The 16,381-nt window shown below is 40.1% G+C and overlaps 1 gene segment (V, D, J or C); it reads left to right on the top strand.

The window, feature by feature from the left end:
* The first annotated feature begins 415 nt into the window (after positions 1-415).
* Positions 416-5,877, top strand: LOC128054713 (T cell receptor alpha variable 22-like). The segment is given in 3 exon segments: positions 416-438; positions 5,094-5,158; positions 5,351-5,877. Coding segments are annotated over 3 exon segments (615 nt in total).
* The last annotated feature ends 10,504 nt before the right edge of the window (positions 5,878-16,381 follow it).

Below are 16,381 nucleotides of genomic sequence, written 5' to 3'. Positions count from 1 at the left end.
CAATAAAGGACAAAAATGGTATGAACCAAACAGAAGTAAAAGATATTAAGAAGAGGTGGTAAGAATACACAGAAGAACTGTATTAAAAAGACCTTCATGACTCGGATAATCACGAAGATGTGATCACTCACGCTCACCTAGAGCCAGACAACGTGGAATGTGAAGTCAAGTGGACCTTAGAAAGCATCGCTACGAACAAAGCTAGTGAAGGTGATGGAATTCCAGTTGAGCTGTTTCAAATCCTGAAAGATGATGCTGTGAAAGTGCTGCACTCAATATGCCAGCAAATTTGGAAAACTCTGCAGTGGCCGCAGGACTGGAAAAGGTCAGTTTTTATTCCGATCTCAAAGAAAAGCAATGCAAAGAATGCTCAAACTACCACACAATTGCACTCATCTCACATGCTAGTAAAGTAATGGTCAAAATTCCCCAAGCCAGGTTTCAGCAATACGTGAACCGTGAACTTCCAGATGTTAAAGCTGGTTTTAGGAAAGGCAGAGGAACCAGAGGTCAAATTGCCAACATCCACTGGTTCATCGAAAAAACTGGAGTGGGTAGCCATTTCATTTTCAGGAGGCTATTCTTGATCCAAGGCTTGAACCCCCATTGCCTACACTGCACAGGGATTCTTTACCGAATGAGCCACCAGGGATATTCCCCTTTCAGTCTGAGAAACATTTCAAAAGGTTGGCGTCCTGTGGGAGTTTAGCTCCGCAGTTCATTTATTCAGTCACTAGAGGGGGCTGCGTCATTTGGAAACAGCTGTCTTATCTGGCTATCAAGGAAAGGAAGTTTATGCTTTCCATTGATGTTCCACAGAAAAGCAAATATATATATATTTTCATCATCTTTAGACAACTTGATTTTATAATCCTTTGTTGAGTGCCTGTGGTCAAGGATTCAGGGGATCAAAGCCTTATAGCCTTAACCTCTTCCATGTACCTCCCTAAACACTGCTTTCCCATTTCCCACCCCTGTTAAATCTTCCCTTCCCGATTCTTTACGCTCTTTTCTCTTCACTCCTCTTTTTCGGCCAGGATCACCCACCTCCACCCTTGTCCTCCCCAGATAGTTTGCTTTCCCTTCTGTCTTTTCCCTCTGTCTCAGCATCCTTGGTGTCTCTCTGTCTCAGCATCTTTGGTGCAGAGCACCTACAAACACGGGCACAGAGGGCATAAGGATTAAGGACCATTGTTCAAGGAGGATGAGGAGAATACCGTCTGTGTCATCAGTTACTATATGAAAAACAGATGCATTGAGAAATGTCTTCCTAGATGGAGACAGATGCATGATTCCAAGGATATTTTCAGGATGCTGAGCTCCAATGTCCGAGCTCAAGATGTTTAGCTTTCTGTCCCAACGTTATTAATATTTCTTGTCCCTCAGAGCAATCACAGTCTACTTTGAAATCTCACATACATTTGCTAAAACATGGATGGGAATTTTTATCTCTTTACAATGGCACATCTCAGTACAGTTTTCTGGGATTAAACAATGTTTTCCACAAGCTTCATGGAACACTAGAAAATGTCTTTGAAGAAGAAATGATAGAACAATGGTTCTGGATAGACACACAACTGTGATTGGTGTTCCTTTTCCAGAGCCAGACTTTAAACTTCACAGAGGATGGCAGCACACACCCTGTGAGTTGGGGATGTCTCTCCTTCTTTGGGGGACATGACTAAAACAGGGCAGAAAGACCTAAACAAGGAACTGCTTGATCATTGGCTGACAAATCCTGGCAACAACAGACTGCAACGGACACCTGCACTGGTTGTAAGTCTCTAACGGCAGCAGTTGCTTCTGTTCTCTGGAAACAAGCCCGGGAGCAGACACAAGTGTGAGCTCTGAGCCCACAGTCCTGGTTTGTCCTTCAAGCATGAGGCTGGTGATTGGAGTAACTGTTTTTCTGACCTTGGGTAAGTGTTCTGTGTCTACAAGGGATGACTTTGAAGCCAAGGAACTGTAAAGGGTCATTTGCTCTCTACTCCTCTCCCTGTGTTTTTTTTCAGCATTGTAGCAATGGAATTGAGAACAGCTCTATGCATTTGCTAGGGAGCACAAACTTCCATATGACAGGTTAATTCATAGCCATGATCCAGAAGAGACCTCAGCAGTAAGCATGTTGCAAGAAATTTCTGGGGTTATTGAGCCAGGACGCCAGGATAAAGCCTATAGAGTCTCAGATTCTTGCCATGTGTCTTTGGTCCCTATATAATAAGCATCAATAATATTTCTCAGGACATAGATAAAAACACTGGAGTAGGCGGTAGGTCCAGACAGTTTGGGGAGTGTTGTGCCCTTGATCCATAGAATTACATTGATTTGTTGTCAGGGGATAATTTTATTTTCTGCACCCTTTAGGGTCTGTGATTAATGCTAAGACCACCCAACCCAGCTCCATGGATTGTGCTGAAGGAGAGGATGTAAACCTGCCTTGTAACCACTCTACCATCAGTGGAAATGACTATATACATTGGTATCGGCAAAATCCCAGTCAGAGTCCACGGTATGTCATTCATGGCTTACGAGGCACAGTAAACCGCAGCATGGCCTCTCTGCACATAGCTTTAGACAGAAAGTCCAGCACCTTGGTCCTGCCTCAGGTCACCCTGAGAGACGCCGCTGTGTACTACTGCGTCCTGAGAGAGGCACACTGGGACAGACGGGGCTGCACCTGTGCAGTATCTCTGGTGGGAAGATGGGGGGACGGAGCGGGGAGAGCAGTCACTAGAGCAAATTTAGACTCTTCTAGAAGGAGAGTCAGAGAACAGTAAGAGATGGGAAAAATGAAGGGAAAGGAAAGGGAAGAAGATGGTTAAAAACAGAAGAAAAAGACAAGGAATAAGCACCCAGTTTACTGAAGAATCTGAGAAGAATTTTGAGGAACGTCAGAATCATAATTTTAACATAGCAATAAAGGAAGAGGTGTTAATAATGTTTACGACTCTTTCTCATGTCAATAAATTGTTGCTTTCAGTGTGCTAGTCCCACATAAGAAGTGGGAAACATACACATAATTCTCCTTGTACCAAAGGCTTCTTTCATTTGGGTCCAAGGCCAAGTCTAGACTCTGATGTGTTATAGCTTTTCCACTCATAAGAAACAAATTACTCTCTCTGAGAAAGATCTGAAATGTTATTGTTGCTAGTCTAGAACATTCATATTTCCCGTGAAGTTTTTTGAAAGAAACAAAAATTAAGTGAGTAATAATTTTTCTCTTTCTAGGCAGGTCTGGAGACCCTGCCTCTATAAGGAGTCTTCATCAATCTGATAATCCCGAAGCAGCACATGGGGGTTCCCCCATGGCTCAGCAGTAAAGAATCCACCTGCAGTGCAGGAGCTGCAAGAGACCCGGGCTCAACCCTTGGTTCAGGAAGATCCCTTGGAGGAGGGCATGGCAACCCACTCCAGGATTCTTCCCTGGAGAACCCCATGGACAGAGGAGCCTGGCAGACTACAGTCTTTAGAGCTGCAAAGAATCAGACATGACTGAAGCGACTTAGCATGCAAGCAGCTTGTGGGGCTTACCGTGGTGGTTCAGTGGTAAAGAATCTGCCTGCCAATGCAAGGGACCCAGGTTTGGTGCCTGGTTGGAGAACTAAGATCCCACATGCCTTGGAGCAACTAGGCCTATGTGCTGCTACTACTGAACCATCCTTGAACCATCTGAACGTTAGTGTCTGCAGATCACTTCCCTTTCACTGCAGTGAAAATATTCAGGTCTTCATCTTCCATCCCTTTTACCCCCAAATCTACTGACAGAAAATCGATGTTATTTACAGAGTCTGAGATAAGAGCACAAACTAAAATTATCTTTATCTGGTTTCAAAAGCACTTATTTTTCTCTAAAATATCCTACTAAAATAAAAAAGCATAATACAAAACTAGTAATCAACAGTTTAAAAATGTATTTACAATAGAAATTAAAAAATAATTTATTCACTTTCACTTTAATAAAAATAAAATTATTATAATTCAATTTTCAATGTCCAGCTGGTGGTTAAGATAACTAATATTGCTCTCAATGCATGCTGAGTCTAAAATAAATATATATAACTTTTAAAGTCATCAGTACCATTTTATAGAATAAATATATGCATTAATATACAATTTTTTTCTCTTTCTGACTTTCATCACTCTGTTTAACAGGCTCTAGGCTCATCCACCTCACTAGAACTGTCTCAAATGTGGTTTTTTTTCACGGCTGAGAAATATTCCATTGTATATGACAACTTCTTTATCAGTTCATCTGTTGATGGACTCTATTTGCGGGGTAAAAATAGAGACACAGACATAGAGAAAAGACTTTGGACACAGTAGGGGAGGGAGAGAGTGGGAAAAATTGAGACAGAAGCATTGAAATATATGCTTTACCATATGTAAAAGAGATAGCTAGTGGGAAGTTGCTATATGATGCAGGGAGCTGAACACGGAGCTCTGTGACAACCTAGAGGGATGGGTGGAAGGCTCAAAGGGAGGGGACGTATGTATACTTCTGGCTGATTCACATCATTGTATGGCAGAAGCCAACACAATATTGTAAAGCAATTATCCTCCAATTAGAAATAAATTAATTAAAAAAAATAAATTTTAAAAATAATACTGTTTAATACAGCAAAGTGTTTCAGCCAATAGAAGCAACTTCTGATCATGCTGATTCATGAATGCCCTTCAGAACCACAAGGAAGTGCATAAGAGAAGCAAAAGCTGCATCCTCAGCACTTCTGGGAAACAGTATTTCATTAGGGGAGAATCTACTGCATCCATGCCATGTGAGAGCAAGATGGGGCTGTGTAATTAATGTTTGCTTTCTTTTCCCTAAATTCTCCCAAATCCTAATCAGGGCCTGCCTTCTCCTAAATGTTCTCAGAAAATGTCCCTCACACCATAAAATAATGATCTTTCTATTTCCTTCTCTACCCCTGGCCAGCACATTCTGAGTGGGTTGCAGTGGAGGTGGGGCGTCCTGTCAGTGTCCCCTGAGCAGGATTTGCTGGGTGAGCTGATTGGCTGCAGGGGCAGGAACGACTTAGGACACTCACTCCCTCGGGGTTTTGTTAAGTGTCTTGCAGTGAAAATGTCCCAACAAGAAGAGGAAGCATCATGGAGAGGCTCGCAGGCACTGTGCTGGGGCTTTTGTTTGCCCAGGTTTGCTGTGAGTTGGGGCTGCCCCACAGGGGATCTGAAGGAATGAGGCGCTGCTCTATTGTTGAGGGAGGGAGAGGAGCTGACAAGTCCTGCAGACTTTTTATCCTTCTCATCATCTATGGGGATGGGGAGGGCACTTTCAGGGTTTAGTAGGAGTTACAGTGACCCTCACCAGTGACTGTTTCTCTTTCCTCAACAGGTGTGCGAGGGGTGGATGTGGAGCAGAGTCCCCCAGCCCTGAGTCTCCAGGAGGGAGCCAGCTACACGCTTCAGTGTAACTTTTCCACTTCCCCACAGAGTGTGAACTGGTATCTTCAGAACCCTGGGGGCCGCATCATCCACCTGTTTTACATTCCTTCAGGGACAAAGCGAGATGGAAGATTAAATGCCACGACAGTCCCTACAGAGCGCCGCAGCTCACTGCACATTTCCTCTTCGCAGACCACAGACTCGGGCACTTACTTCTGTGCTGCAGCACAGTGCTCCCCAGGCACCTGCAGCCTCTACACAAACCCTCCGCAGGCTCGGCCCCTCCTCCAGCCACAGTCACACCGAGAGGCCACCACAGGGCATTTGCAGTGCTTAATGTTACTCACCTTTATCAGGACAGTTTTAACCACAGACACTTTTTGGCCCTACAGATTATGGACTTTGGTCTTTATCTTTCCTTCTCAACATGTATCTTCTTCTGCACTAGAAACTTCTAACTGGGAACTAGCAGAGTAGTTGATAAGAGGATAGAATTAAAATACTTATTTAACCACAGCTTCCCAGTGGTAAAGAATTTGCTAACCAATGGAGGAGATGCGGAAGACATGGGTTTGATCCCTGAGTTGGCAAGATCCTCTGGAGGAGGAAATGGTAACCCACTCCAGTATTCTTGGGAAACACTGGGAAATCTCCTGGACAGAGGAGCCTGGCGGGCTCCAGTCCACGGGTTCTCAAAGAGTTGGACTGACTGACTGACTAAGTACACATGGTGAACTGAAAAATGTTAAAAAGTGAAAGGAATTAAATGAAATCACTCCAGTGAAGATACTACCCAGTGTGTGAGAGGGTGGGGCCTACTGACGAATTAAAGCAGATATGAACTTAGAGCTCTAGCTGGCTGAGAGGAGCAGAAGAGGAACTTGAGCTGCCACTGAGCACTGATGCCAGAAACAATGGACAGGATACTGGGAGCATCATTTTTGATTCTGTGGCTTCAACTAGGCTGTGACTTGTGGAGGAGAAAACCTAGGATATCTCATCAATTAGGCAGACTGAGAAAACTGGATTACAAACAAGTTCATGCAGATAGAAACTCTAAGAAGGAAATAGATGTCTGTGGAATTAATGACTTTTTATCTCTTTAAGTAGGGGTGAGTGGACAACAGAAGGAAAAAAGGGATCAAGAGCAGGTGAAACAGAGCCCTCAATCTTTGACAGTCCAGGAAGGAGAGATTTCAATTGTGAACTGTAGTTATGAGAAGAGTGCATTTGGCTACTTCCTGTGGTACTGACAATATCCTGGTAAAGGCCCTGCATTCTTGATAGCCGTAGTTCAATTATGAATGAAATGGAAGATGGAAGTTTCACAGTTTCCCTCAATAAGAGTGCCATTACAGCTCTCATTGTACATCACAACTTTGCAGCCTGGAGACTCAGCCACCTACATCTGTGCAGCAAGGGCACAGTGCTCCCCAGGTACCTGCAGTCTGTACTCAAACCTGCAGCTCAGATGTAGCCACACCCTGCTGTGTAGATGAAATACACATGCACACACACACACACACACACACACATGCACACACACACATCTGTTTGGTCATAAAAATCTTAACATATTTAAGAAAACTGAAATTATATAGAATTTATTCTTCAACCAAAATGGAAACGACACAGAATATCTAGTACAAAGAGATGTCTGTAGAAACTCTCAAAATTTGGAATATACGCACTGACTTAAAAATAACCATAGGTTAAAGAAACAATTACTATGACTTTAGAAAATATTTTGAAAGTGAATATTTTGATAGCACATTGTATAAATATGTATGAGATGCAGCTAAAATTATACATAAAAGGAAATTTATCTTTTTAAATGCTTATTTAACTAAAGAAAAAAGGTTGAAAAACTATCATCTAGGCTTTCAGTGAAAGATGATAGAAAAGTGAATTAAACCCGACATAAACTGAAAGAAGTAAATAATAAAATGTTGGATTGGTGAAATACAAAGAAAGCTTTAGGGATAGCCATGAAATACAGAGTTAATTTTGTTAAAATGGTCAATAAGATTGAAATATTTCTAGGTAGAATTATCAAGGGAAAAAAGAAAAAAACACAAATTATAAATATAAGTAACTAAAAAGAAAATTATTCTGCAAGTTCTATAATGTTTAAAGGGTAATAAAAGAATATAATTAACAAGTTTATGTCACTGAGTAAGTGTATAGAAGTAGATTTACACAGGTAGGGAAGATTTATTTTTTTGACAAAGTTCAAAAACAATTCAATGAGGGTAATGAATGAGCAATTGATGAGCAAATGATGTTGGGACAATTGGATATTCTTGGGAAATAATTAAAACTTGGCCAAATATCACACCTTATACAAAAATTTGGGTACAGCCTCAAAATGAACCATACATCCAAGTGTAAGATGTAAAATTACCAAATCTTTTAGGAAAAACATAAGAGAATATCTTCATGACCTAGGGTTAGACAAAAAGAATTTTGACATGACACCAAGAGCACGATCCATAAACAAACTTAGATTTCATCAAAATTAAAAATTTGCTCTGTGAAAGACACTGTTTGCTCTGTGAAAGACACTGTTTAGAGAAGGAAAAAAATGCACTGCAGAAATGACAGGAAACACATTTTCATCAAAAGATTGTGTTCCGAATACAATGAACTCTCTAGACAGCAGGAAGAAAACAATCTAGTTGAAAACTGGATGATAGATTTACACAGACACTTCACCAGAGAGCTATGTGGTAAGGAAATAAGCATATAAAAAGACGGCCAGGCTAAGTCAAATATCTCTCTTAGTAAATGTCACATCACTGGAAAATATGTGGGTTATTTTCAGATATCTTTTGATATTGATTTCTAACAATTCCACAATGATTAGGAAACAGACTGTAGGATTTTAATATCTTTAGACCATGACAATTTGCACCTTGTTTTATGTCCCTGGATATGGACCAATGTCTCCTAGTTTATAGTCTATGGAACCATGAATAGAGTTTGCATCCTACTACTGTGTGAAAATTGCATAAGTCTTAACTATGTTGATTCATAGTGCTTCTCTGGTCTACTGCACCCTTCTACTTTTCTGTGTATTCATTCTATTAATTTTTGAGAGTTTGCTATTGAAAATCCAACCAAAAATTTTAATTTATTTACTTAAAAAATAGTTGTAATATATAGTGGAACTGTATTTTGTGCTGTGTTCTCTAAGTCTAATATATACTTTTGTAGTTTAAAAAATAGAGAAAAAAGATGGTCAACATTATTAGTCATTAGGAAAATGCAAATTAAGGCACAAAGAGATACTACTTCACATTTGCCATAAAGACTAAAATTAAAAATACTGACAATATTGAGCTCTGGCAAAGATGCAGAGAAATTGGAGCACTCATATATTGCTGGTGGGTGAATGGCCCAGTCATTCTGGAAAAAAGTTCAGCAGTTCCACATAAACTTAAATATTCACTTACCTTACAACTCTGCAATTACACTCCTGAGTATTTATGCTTGAGAAATGAAAAACTTATATTTACACAAAAATCTGTACATGAATATTCATAGCAGCTATATTCGTGACGACCAAAAGTGGAAACCAGTCAAGTAGTCTTCTTTGGGTGAATAGATTAATAAATCCACTGTAATACATCTGTACAATGACATATTATTTATAGATTTTTTTCAACTTGTAGTAGAATTGTGTCTCAATAAATCATTTTCAGTTGAAAATAACAAAAATGCATTTAATATACCTAACCCAGCCTACATTAAAGGTGCTCAACACTTACTTTAGCCTACTTACTTTTTCTTTAGATGGGAGAAATCATCTAATGCAAAGTTTATTTTATACTAAAATGTTGAAAATCTCATGTAGTTTATTGAGTACTGTACTGAAAGTGGAAAATAGAATAGTTGTATGATTACAGAATGAAGGTAAGTGTGTCAGTTTTTTACCCTCATGATCTCAGGGCTGGCTGGGAGCTCAGCTTATTGGTGCTGCTCAGATCACCAAAGAATATATAGCAAATGTTCCTAGCATGGGAAAAGATCAAATTTAAAATTTCAAAGTGTGGTTTTTACTGAATGTGTATCACTTTCTTACCACTGTAAAGTCAAAAATCCAAAGTCAAGACATCATAAGTTGGTGACAGTCTATAGTGATTAAAAGAAACAGACTATTGATACATGGAATAGCTTAGATGGGGCTTCCGAGGTGACTCAGTGCTAAGAATCTGCCTGCAATGCAGGAGATGGGGGTTTGATCCTTGGGTGGGGAAGATACCCTGGAGAAGGAAATGGCAACCCACTCCAGTATTTTTCCCTGGAAAATTCCAAGGACAGAGGAACCTGGAAGTCTACAGTTAGTGAGGTTGCAAAAGAGCGGGACATGACTTAGCAACTAAAAAACAATAGCCTCGATGGCTCTCAGGATGTTGTGCTGAATGAAGAAATAGTCAATCTCAGAGGCTACATGGTACATGATTACACTTATTGGATTATTTTGATTGTATACATAGTGTGATTCTACTTATACAGCATTCTCAAAGAACAAAATTAGAGATGAAAAAGAGATCAGTACTCAGGGTTGGAAAGAGCTGCAGGGATGGGGAGAATATGCCGAGGGGATTTCTTTAAGAGAAAAAACAATTTTGTGTCATGATTTTAGTGGTGGTACAAGAACCAAAACGTGATAAAATTTCATGGACTAATGCATCAAAACCAAAGAATGCAAATAAAAACTGATGATAAAGTTATGGTATTTTAATAAAATTTTATCAATATCAATTTCTTGGTATATGTAATTGTTATATTAGTATATATCTATATTTTATAATATCATTCTGCTTTGCAAGCTGCTGTGGTCATTCATGATCTCCTGTGCTTAGTTACAAATAATTTCAAGCCCAGGCATTCATTGCCTGTCAGCACTCAGAAGTGAAATGAGACAGAAGAGTAGATGTCTCAGATAAATACAATCTCTCCTCCCTGCTTCAGTCATTCATGAGTTATTTTGATCTTAAATTCCATGAACTGGCACTATTTTAGGCCTTGTCTGTATTTTCTTTTCTACTTATCTATTTGCTTTTGGTTCTTTTATATTAATTCATCTATTACAGCAATGAAACCAAATGAAAAATAGACAGCTACATTCCACATGAACATGAAACAGTGCAGAGAACTTCAGTCACCAACTTCTGTGGTGTTGACAGGTACTAAGTGTCTACAGTCTGTAAATATTAAATTGTATAGGAGTGCATTATAGCATTACACCAGAGAAAGATCTGGCATGTTTATCTTTATTTTCTAAAGAGAAATAATAATGAGCAGCTGACAAGTGAGACTGAACACTCTGGACCAATGAGACAGAAAATGTGACATGAGAATGACTCTAGGACAGATGACCTAATAAGTACAATTCTACATGTAGAGGTAACAGGATTGAATAGCCTGATTGCCCTCAAAGTCTAATACATAAGACTCAATATAAAATTTAAAAAGAATAATATTTTATTCCAGTTATAATTTCATATAAATATACACCACTGACTGGTGGCGCAGACGGTAAAGCGTCTGCCTACAATGCGGGAGACCCGGGTTCGATCCCTGGGTTGGGAAGATCCCCTGGAGAAGGAAATGGCAATCCACTCCAGAACTATTGCCTGGAAAATCCCATGGACAGAGGAGCCTGGTAGGCTGCAGTCCATGGGGTCGCAAAGAGTTGGACACGACTGAGCGACTTCACTGATTGACTGATATACCACTGAATAGACTCTGAAATTCAGATGGGCTGATTTTTTTAAATCATTTTATGTTGAAGTGATATTATTGACTGAAAAATCTAAGTGGATCCCTGGAACACAGTAAAAAAAAAAAAGACATATATTAATTCTTTTGTGTAAGATTGCTATTCACCCAGAAGGCCTAAGTACTGTGAATGTTTTAAAATAGTCACTAGATTCCTGGATGGAGAAAAGTAAGTATAGGCTAAATGAATGACCAATCAGTACATTACAAGAATGTTTCAGAGCCTATACTAAATTACATCTTAAACAGGATGACAAAATTATTTTACTGAATCAATGCATGTCAGCTTGTTTAATCTTCAGTTTCCCTCAGTTCAAACCTTTAATATTAATTGCTTTCTTCATGCTCCTTTTCAGGATCTGCCAAACTTAATGACCAGGGAAAGAAAAGTAGACAAAGTAAAGGTGTGCAGTGAGCCACTCTTTATCTGTACACAGACCACGTGGTCGATGAACATGACACCCCACTTCCTGTTTGGGAGGAGTCACACAGGAACCAGTTACCATGTATATGTGCTGCCAGGCACTCAAAGACACTGAAATCTTAGCTTGAGGAAGAACTGAGCACATTTGTGTAGGAGAGTCCATGCCTCATGCCTCTCTCCAGTCTGTTCTGGGTGTTCCTGGCCTTCACCTTCTCTGGTAGGGATGCTTCTAAACCTGGGTGTAAACGTTCAGGGTGAAAGGACTGCACACAGGCGCGTGGAGCTTCACAGGGACTTGGGGAGGAAAGGAGGACTGGGGAAAAGCAAGTGTCCTATGATTTCAGTTTGGTTTTTATTTTGGAGACCTAAATGAGTCTAATTCCTACACTATTTTATTCACTGCTTCATCTCGGGTTTCTAATTTTTTCCACAGGATCTGGTGTGGCCCAGAAAGTTACTCAAGACCAGCCAGACATATCCAGTCAAGTTGGGGAGTCAGCCACCATGAACTGTCAGTATGAGACAAATTGGAGCAGTTATAACAGTTTTTAGTATAAGCAGCTTCCCAGTGGAGAGATGATTTACCTTATCGGCCAGAATTCTTATAGTCCAAATGCAAGTGATGGCCGCTACTCCATAAATTTTCAGAGATCACGTAAAGCCATCAGCCTCATTATCTCAGCCTTAAAGCTGGAAGACTCTGCAAAGTACTTCTGTGCTCTCTGGGAACTCACAGTGGTTGAAGTGATAGGAAAAGCTGAACAAAAACTCCTGAGCCGGATAAGAGAGAAGACCCCCTCCCCCACAACCCCACCCTCTCCCACCCCCGCTGCAGGACTACCGCCAAAATATACACCCGCAGACCCCAGACAAGAAATGATAGTCCTGTGCTTGTTTCATCTGTGGTCTGGATCAGAAGAGTTAATACTAAAAGAAAGCTCCTTCCATGTCATTTGGAAGCAGGTGTCCAGGGTAACTGTCTACTGCTATATTCTCATCTTGAATTTTTGACTTTTAAGTCAACCATCCAGAGCATGTGTAAAGTTGTCTAAATTGGAAAACTTTCCCCATAAGAATATAAAATGGCAATCTCACCTAAAGATCCTCACATCACGAATCTGGGTCTAGAAGCTGAAATCGTCCTGAAAATCATTTCCTTAGTCCTTTCCTCTCAGATTTTGTGTCGGGGCACAATCAGAGAAGGGGAACCACCAGTGATGCAGAGTGAGATAAGTTATAAGGGTTAGAACACAGGCAGTAGCTAGGGCTGGTGGAAGAGTCCATAAAAACTGTTGTATTTGTATCTGGTGTTGAGTCTAATTCACTCTAAGTGAACTAGAGTAACATTTGTGAAGGAGAGTTGGATGTGGACATAAACATGGAGAAACTGTGACATGTATGGAAGTGTATGAGGACAATGGAACCCACAGGACACACTGAAACTTGTCTGTCTCTTACTTCCTTCAGTCTCATAGTAGTGGGTGAACTTCAGGAGAAGTGGATGTCATTTGCCATCATGCGACAGGCATACTTGGTCTAAGAGAACATGAGTAAGAGATCTGGTGGGAGGTAGAGGAGTTGTGAGTCAGTAATAAGTTGAACTATCAGAGCAGCAGCAACAGTATGTATTGCCATAGCCCCTGGAGCTCTGCACCAACCCACGGAACATAAAAATATGGCTACTTCATCACAAGTACCTTCCAAAACTCACACAAATCTCTTTCATGGCCAAGCCTAACCCAGAACAAAAAGGGAAGCAAATTCGAGGAAATAGATTTCCAGATAGTTAAGCTGAAACAGTACAAAGGTACCATAATATTTTAACTAGTTAACCTCTCTCCCTCAAAGAGAATACCAAGTTCATTTATCCATTTAGGGGTGATGCTCTTTCCTCTGATAGCTGAGTCAGAGGATCCATTGAATTCTTTACTTGACTACTGAGATACAAGGAGATAAAAATTAACTTGTAGTAGCACATTTTATGCTACTACAGGAAGGAAAACTGGAGATGGAAGTTAAAAATGGTTAATGCATACATAAATATATTCATATAAAACAAAAGTAACTTCATAACTATTATATTTTTTGTTACTGCAAATGGCCACATGGTTGTAACTGGTACTTATAACTACCTCATGTATTACCTATTCTATAATCTCTTTGCTCATAGCAAGAATCTCCACTCACTGTTGTACTTAACTTCATATAAAACAAGCTCCTTATTCAGGAATAACACTATATGGAAGTGGTGGGAGGTGGGGAGGTGGGGGGTGGGATGGGGGGGAGGGGATGAGTTTGGAAAGTAGGTCACAGAAGTGGACTTTGAAGGAAAGGTATTCTTTAGTAGAATAAAGAAAGTTGATATTTATTGAGCTTACTATAATATAGTAAGGCATGGGATGAATTTACAATCCATTATCTAATTTGAGTGTTAAAACCCTATGAGACAGGTTTTATTGTTCCATATCTTTTAATCTTTGAGAAGTGAGACATAACTTTTCTAACTGTGAAAAGTGTCCCAAACTTTTATTGTCTTCCAGAGTGTACCATCTTAGAGGGCTCCTTAAGAGAAAGTTTGGGTATGGAGAGGCACTTGGATCTAAGACAAGGCGGCTGGATGTCTCAGTGATGGTGAAATTATACTAGTTTAAACTGGAAACTAAAGGCAACTAGGAAAGAAGATGGTAAACCTAGGTACAAACTGCCCCAGGATCAGTAGATGAGGAAATCATCCACTAGCCAGTTAAGTGCTAAACGCTTTAGCAAGTTTGTTAGCTGTAGTGTGCCTGGAAAAACAAGAGGCTACAGGAAAAGAGGAGATATTACTCCTTAAACACTCTAAGCATCTTGTATATCAAGACCTGTGCCCGTTGCCTTTGCCCTCTCTGCTGTGATGCTATCCCTCAAAACATTTACATGGTGCACCTCTGAAAACTCAAATGTCACGCCTTTGTGAATACTTTATCTTAATGTTACCATTTGCATTCCCAGAGAATCAGGCTCCAGCGACTGCGTAGCAAGAATGAAAGCGAAAACACTGCCACCTGGTGGCCTGCTAAATATTTTGTGAGGCTGACACTGGGCACCTTGCTGCCCTCTAGTAATCATGGATTAAACTGCGGGCAAACCTAGTCAGTTGTTTTAATGTGCCTGGAGAATCCCATGGACTGAAGAGCCTGAGTGGCTACAGTCCAGAGGTTTCAAAGACAGAGGCTGAGCAAGTACGCATGCACGCTAGTCAAAACAGGGGCTGCCATTGTTGAACCAAAGTCAGTAAACGTCTCAATGCAGAAATCACAGGAGATGAGAAGATTCGGGACAACTGGCTGGTTTTTAATCTTTGCCTACCAGATGTGAAAATGATCCACTTCGAATGACATATATTGGTTTGGCTAAAAAGTATCTTCAGGTTTTCTGGTAACATCTTACATGCGATGATTTTGGCTGGCAAGTAATAGGCTACCTTGGAGAGGAAGCTCAGAATAATTGCACAAAGGGTTTTCTTTTTTCCTTCTTCTTCTGGTAAGTGAAATAGTTTCTACTGCTCTGTCCTTTCTTGTAATATAGTATAGAAATATTCTGAGAATGGGAGCAAGACTCAAAAGTGGGGAAAAAATTAAGCAATCAAAGCAAACACTGCTGGGTATATTCATTCCAACAACAACATCTCAAGCTCTCAATATAACACCCTAATGAACTGATTTTCCCTGAACAGAAAGAACATGATAGACCATGGAAACTTATGAAAATACATGAAATCTACCATTTAAACTGCCAGATATACCTCAAAAAATATTAAGCTCTATCTTGTGGATAGACTCCTTTGCAATTTGAAAGTTTGGCTCCCAAATCCTCAACGTTCTGTGCATTGCTTGCATCTGACTGAGTGGCTATGCTAGGGAAAGTGTTGTGCGAGGTGATTTTCAGGTGTGTTCTCACTCACTTCTTATCCTAACCCTTCAAGGTTGGGTCCACGCTACTTTAGGGAGGCAATGTAACAGTGCTTGAGATGGAAGACTTGGATTATGTTTCTAGACCTACCACTCATTAGTTGAGTGATCTTGGGAGTATCACTTAATTATTTTTATGCTTCAGTTCCCTCATATCTGCAATGTGGATATTGATAGAATCTACCATGCAGGGTTGTTAGGAGAAGTGAATGAGATGATGAATGCCAATGTGAGCCCAGTGCCCAGCAGAAGGATACTGACTATTCACAGAAATGGAGATTGAACATGAGAGAGGTTCAATACCTTGCCTGGTGTTGCAGAGTAAGTGTCAGCGTGGAGCCCTCCCTCCATACCTTACTTAGAGCACAGGCCTTTCCTCATCCCAAGAGTAACTCTCTATCTTAATATAGTATTGTATTGTCCTTAAAGTGCTTATCCAGTGCAGTGGGTGCTGTGCTGGCTTGATTCTTGATCAGGGAGCTAAGATCCCACATGCCTTGTCCCCACCCCTCCAAAAAATTAAAAAACCCAGAAGCAATATTGTAACAAATTCAATAAAGTCTTTAAAAATGATTGACATCAAGAAAATTCTTTTTAAAAAAAGAGAGAAAATCAACAAAGACTCCTATTATTTTTAAAACATATAACCTCTGACATTTAAAACATTTACAGAATATTATGAACGTAGGGGCATGACAAATTCCAAACACGATATGCTCCATACCAAATAGATAAGTGTTCTAATTCTTACTATGCCACTTCCCTGATATTTCACCTTGAGTTAATCACCCAAACTCTTTGAGCTACAGTTTTGGTATTT

Source organism: Budorcas taxicolor, chromosome 10 (genome assembly GCF_023091745.1).
Source record: "Budorcas taxicolor isolate Tak-1 chromosome 10, Takin1.1, whole genome shotgun sequence".
NCBI classification, from domain to species: Eukaryota; Metazoa; Chordata; class Mammalia; order Artiodactyla; family Bovidae; genus Budorcas; species Budorcas taxicolor.
The sequence above is the reverse complement of the archived record's forward strand: the minus strand, read 5'-3'. Positions and strand labels throughout refer to the sequence as shown.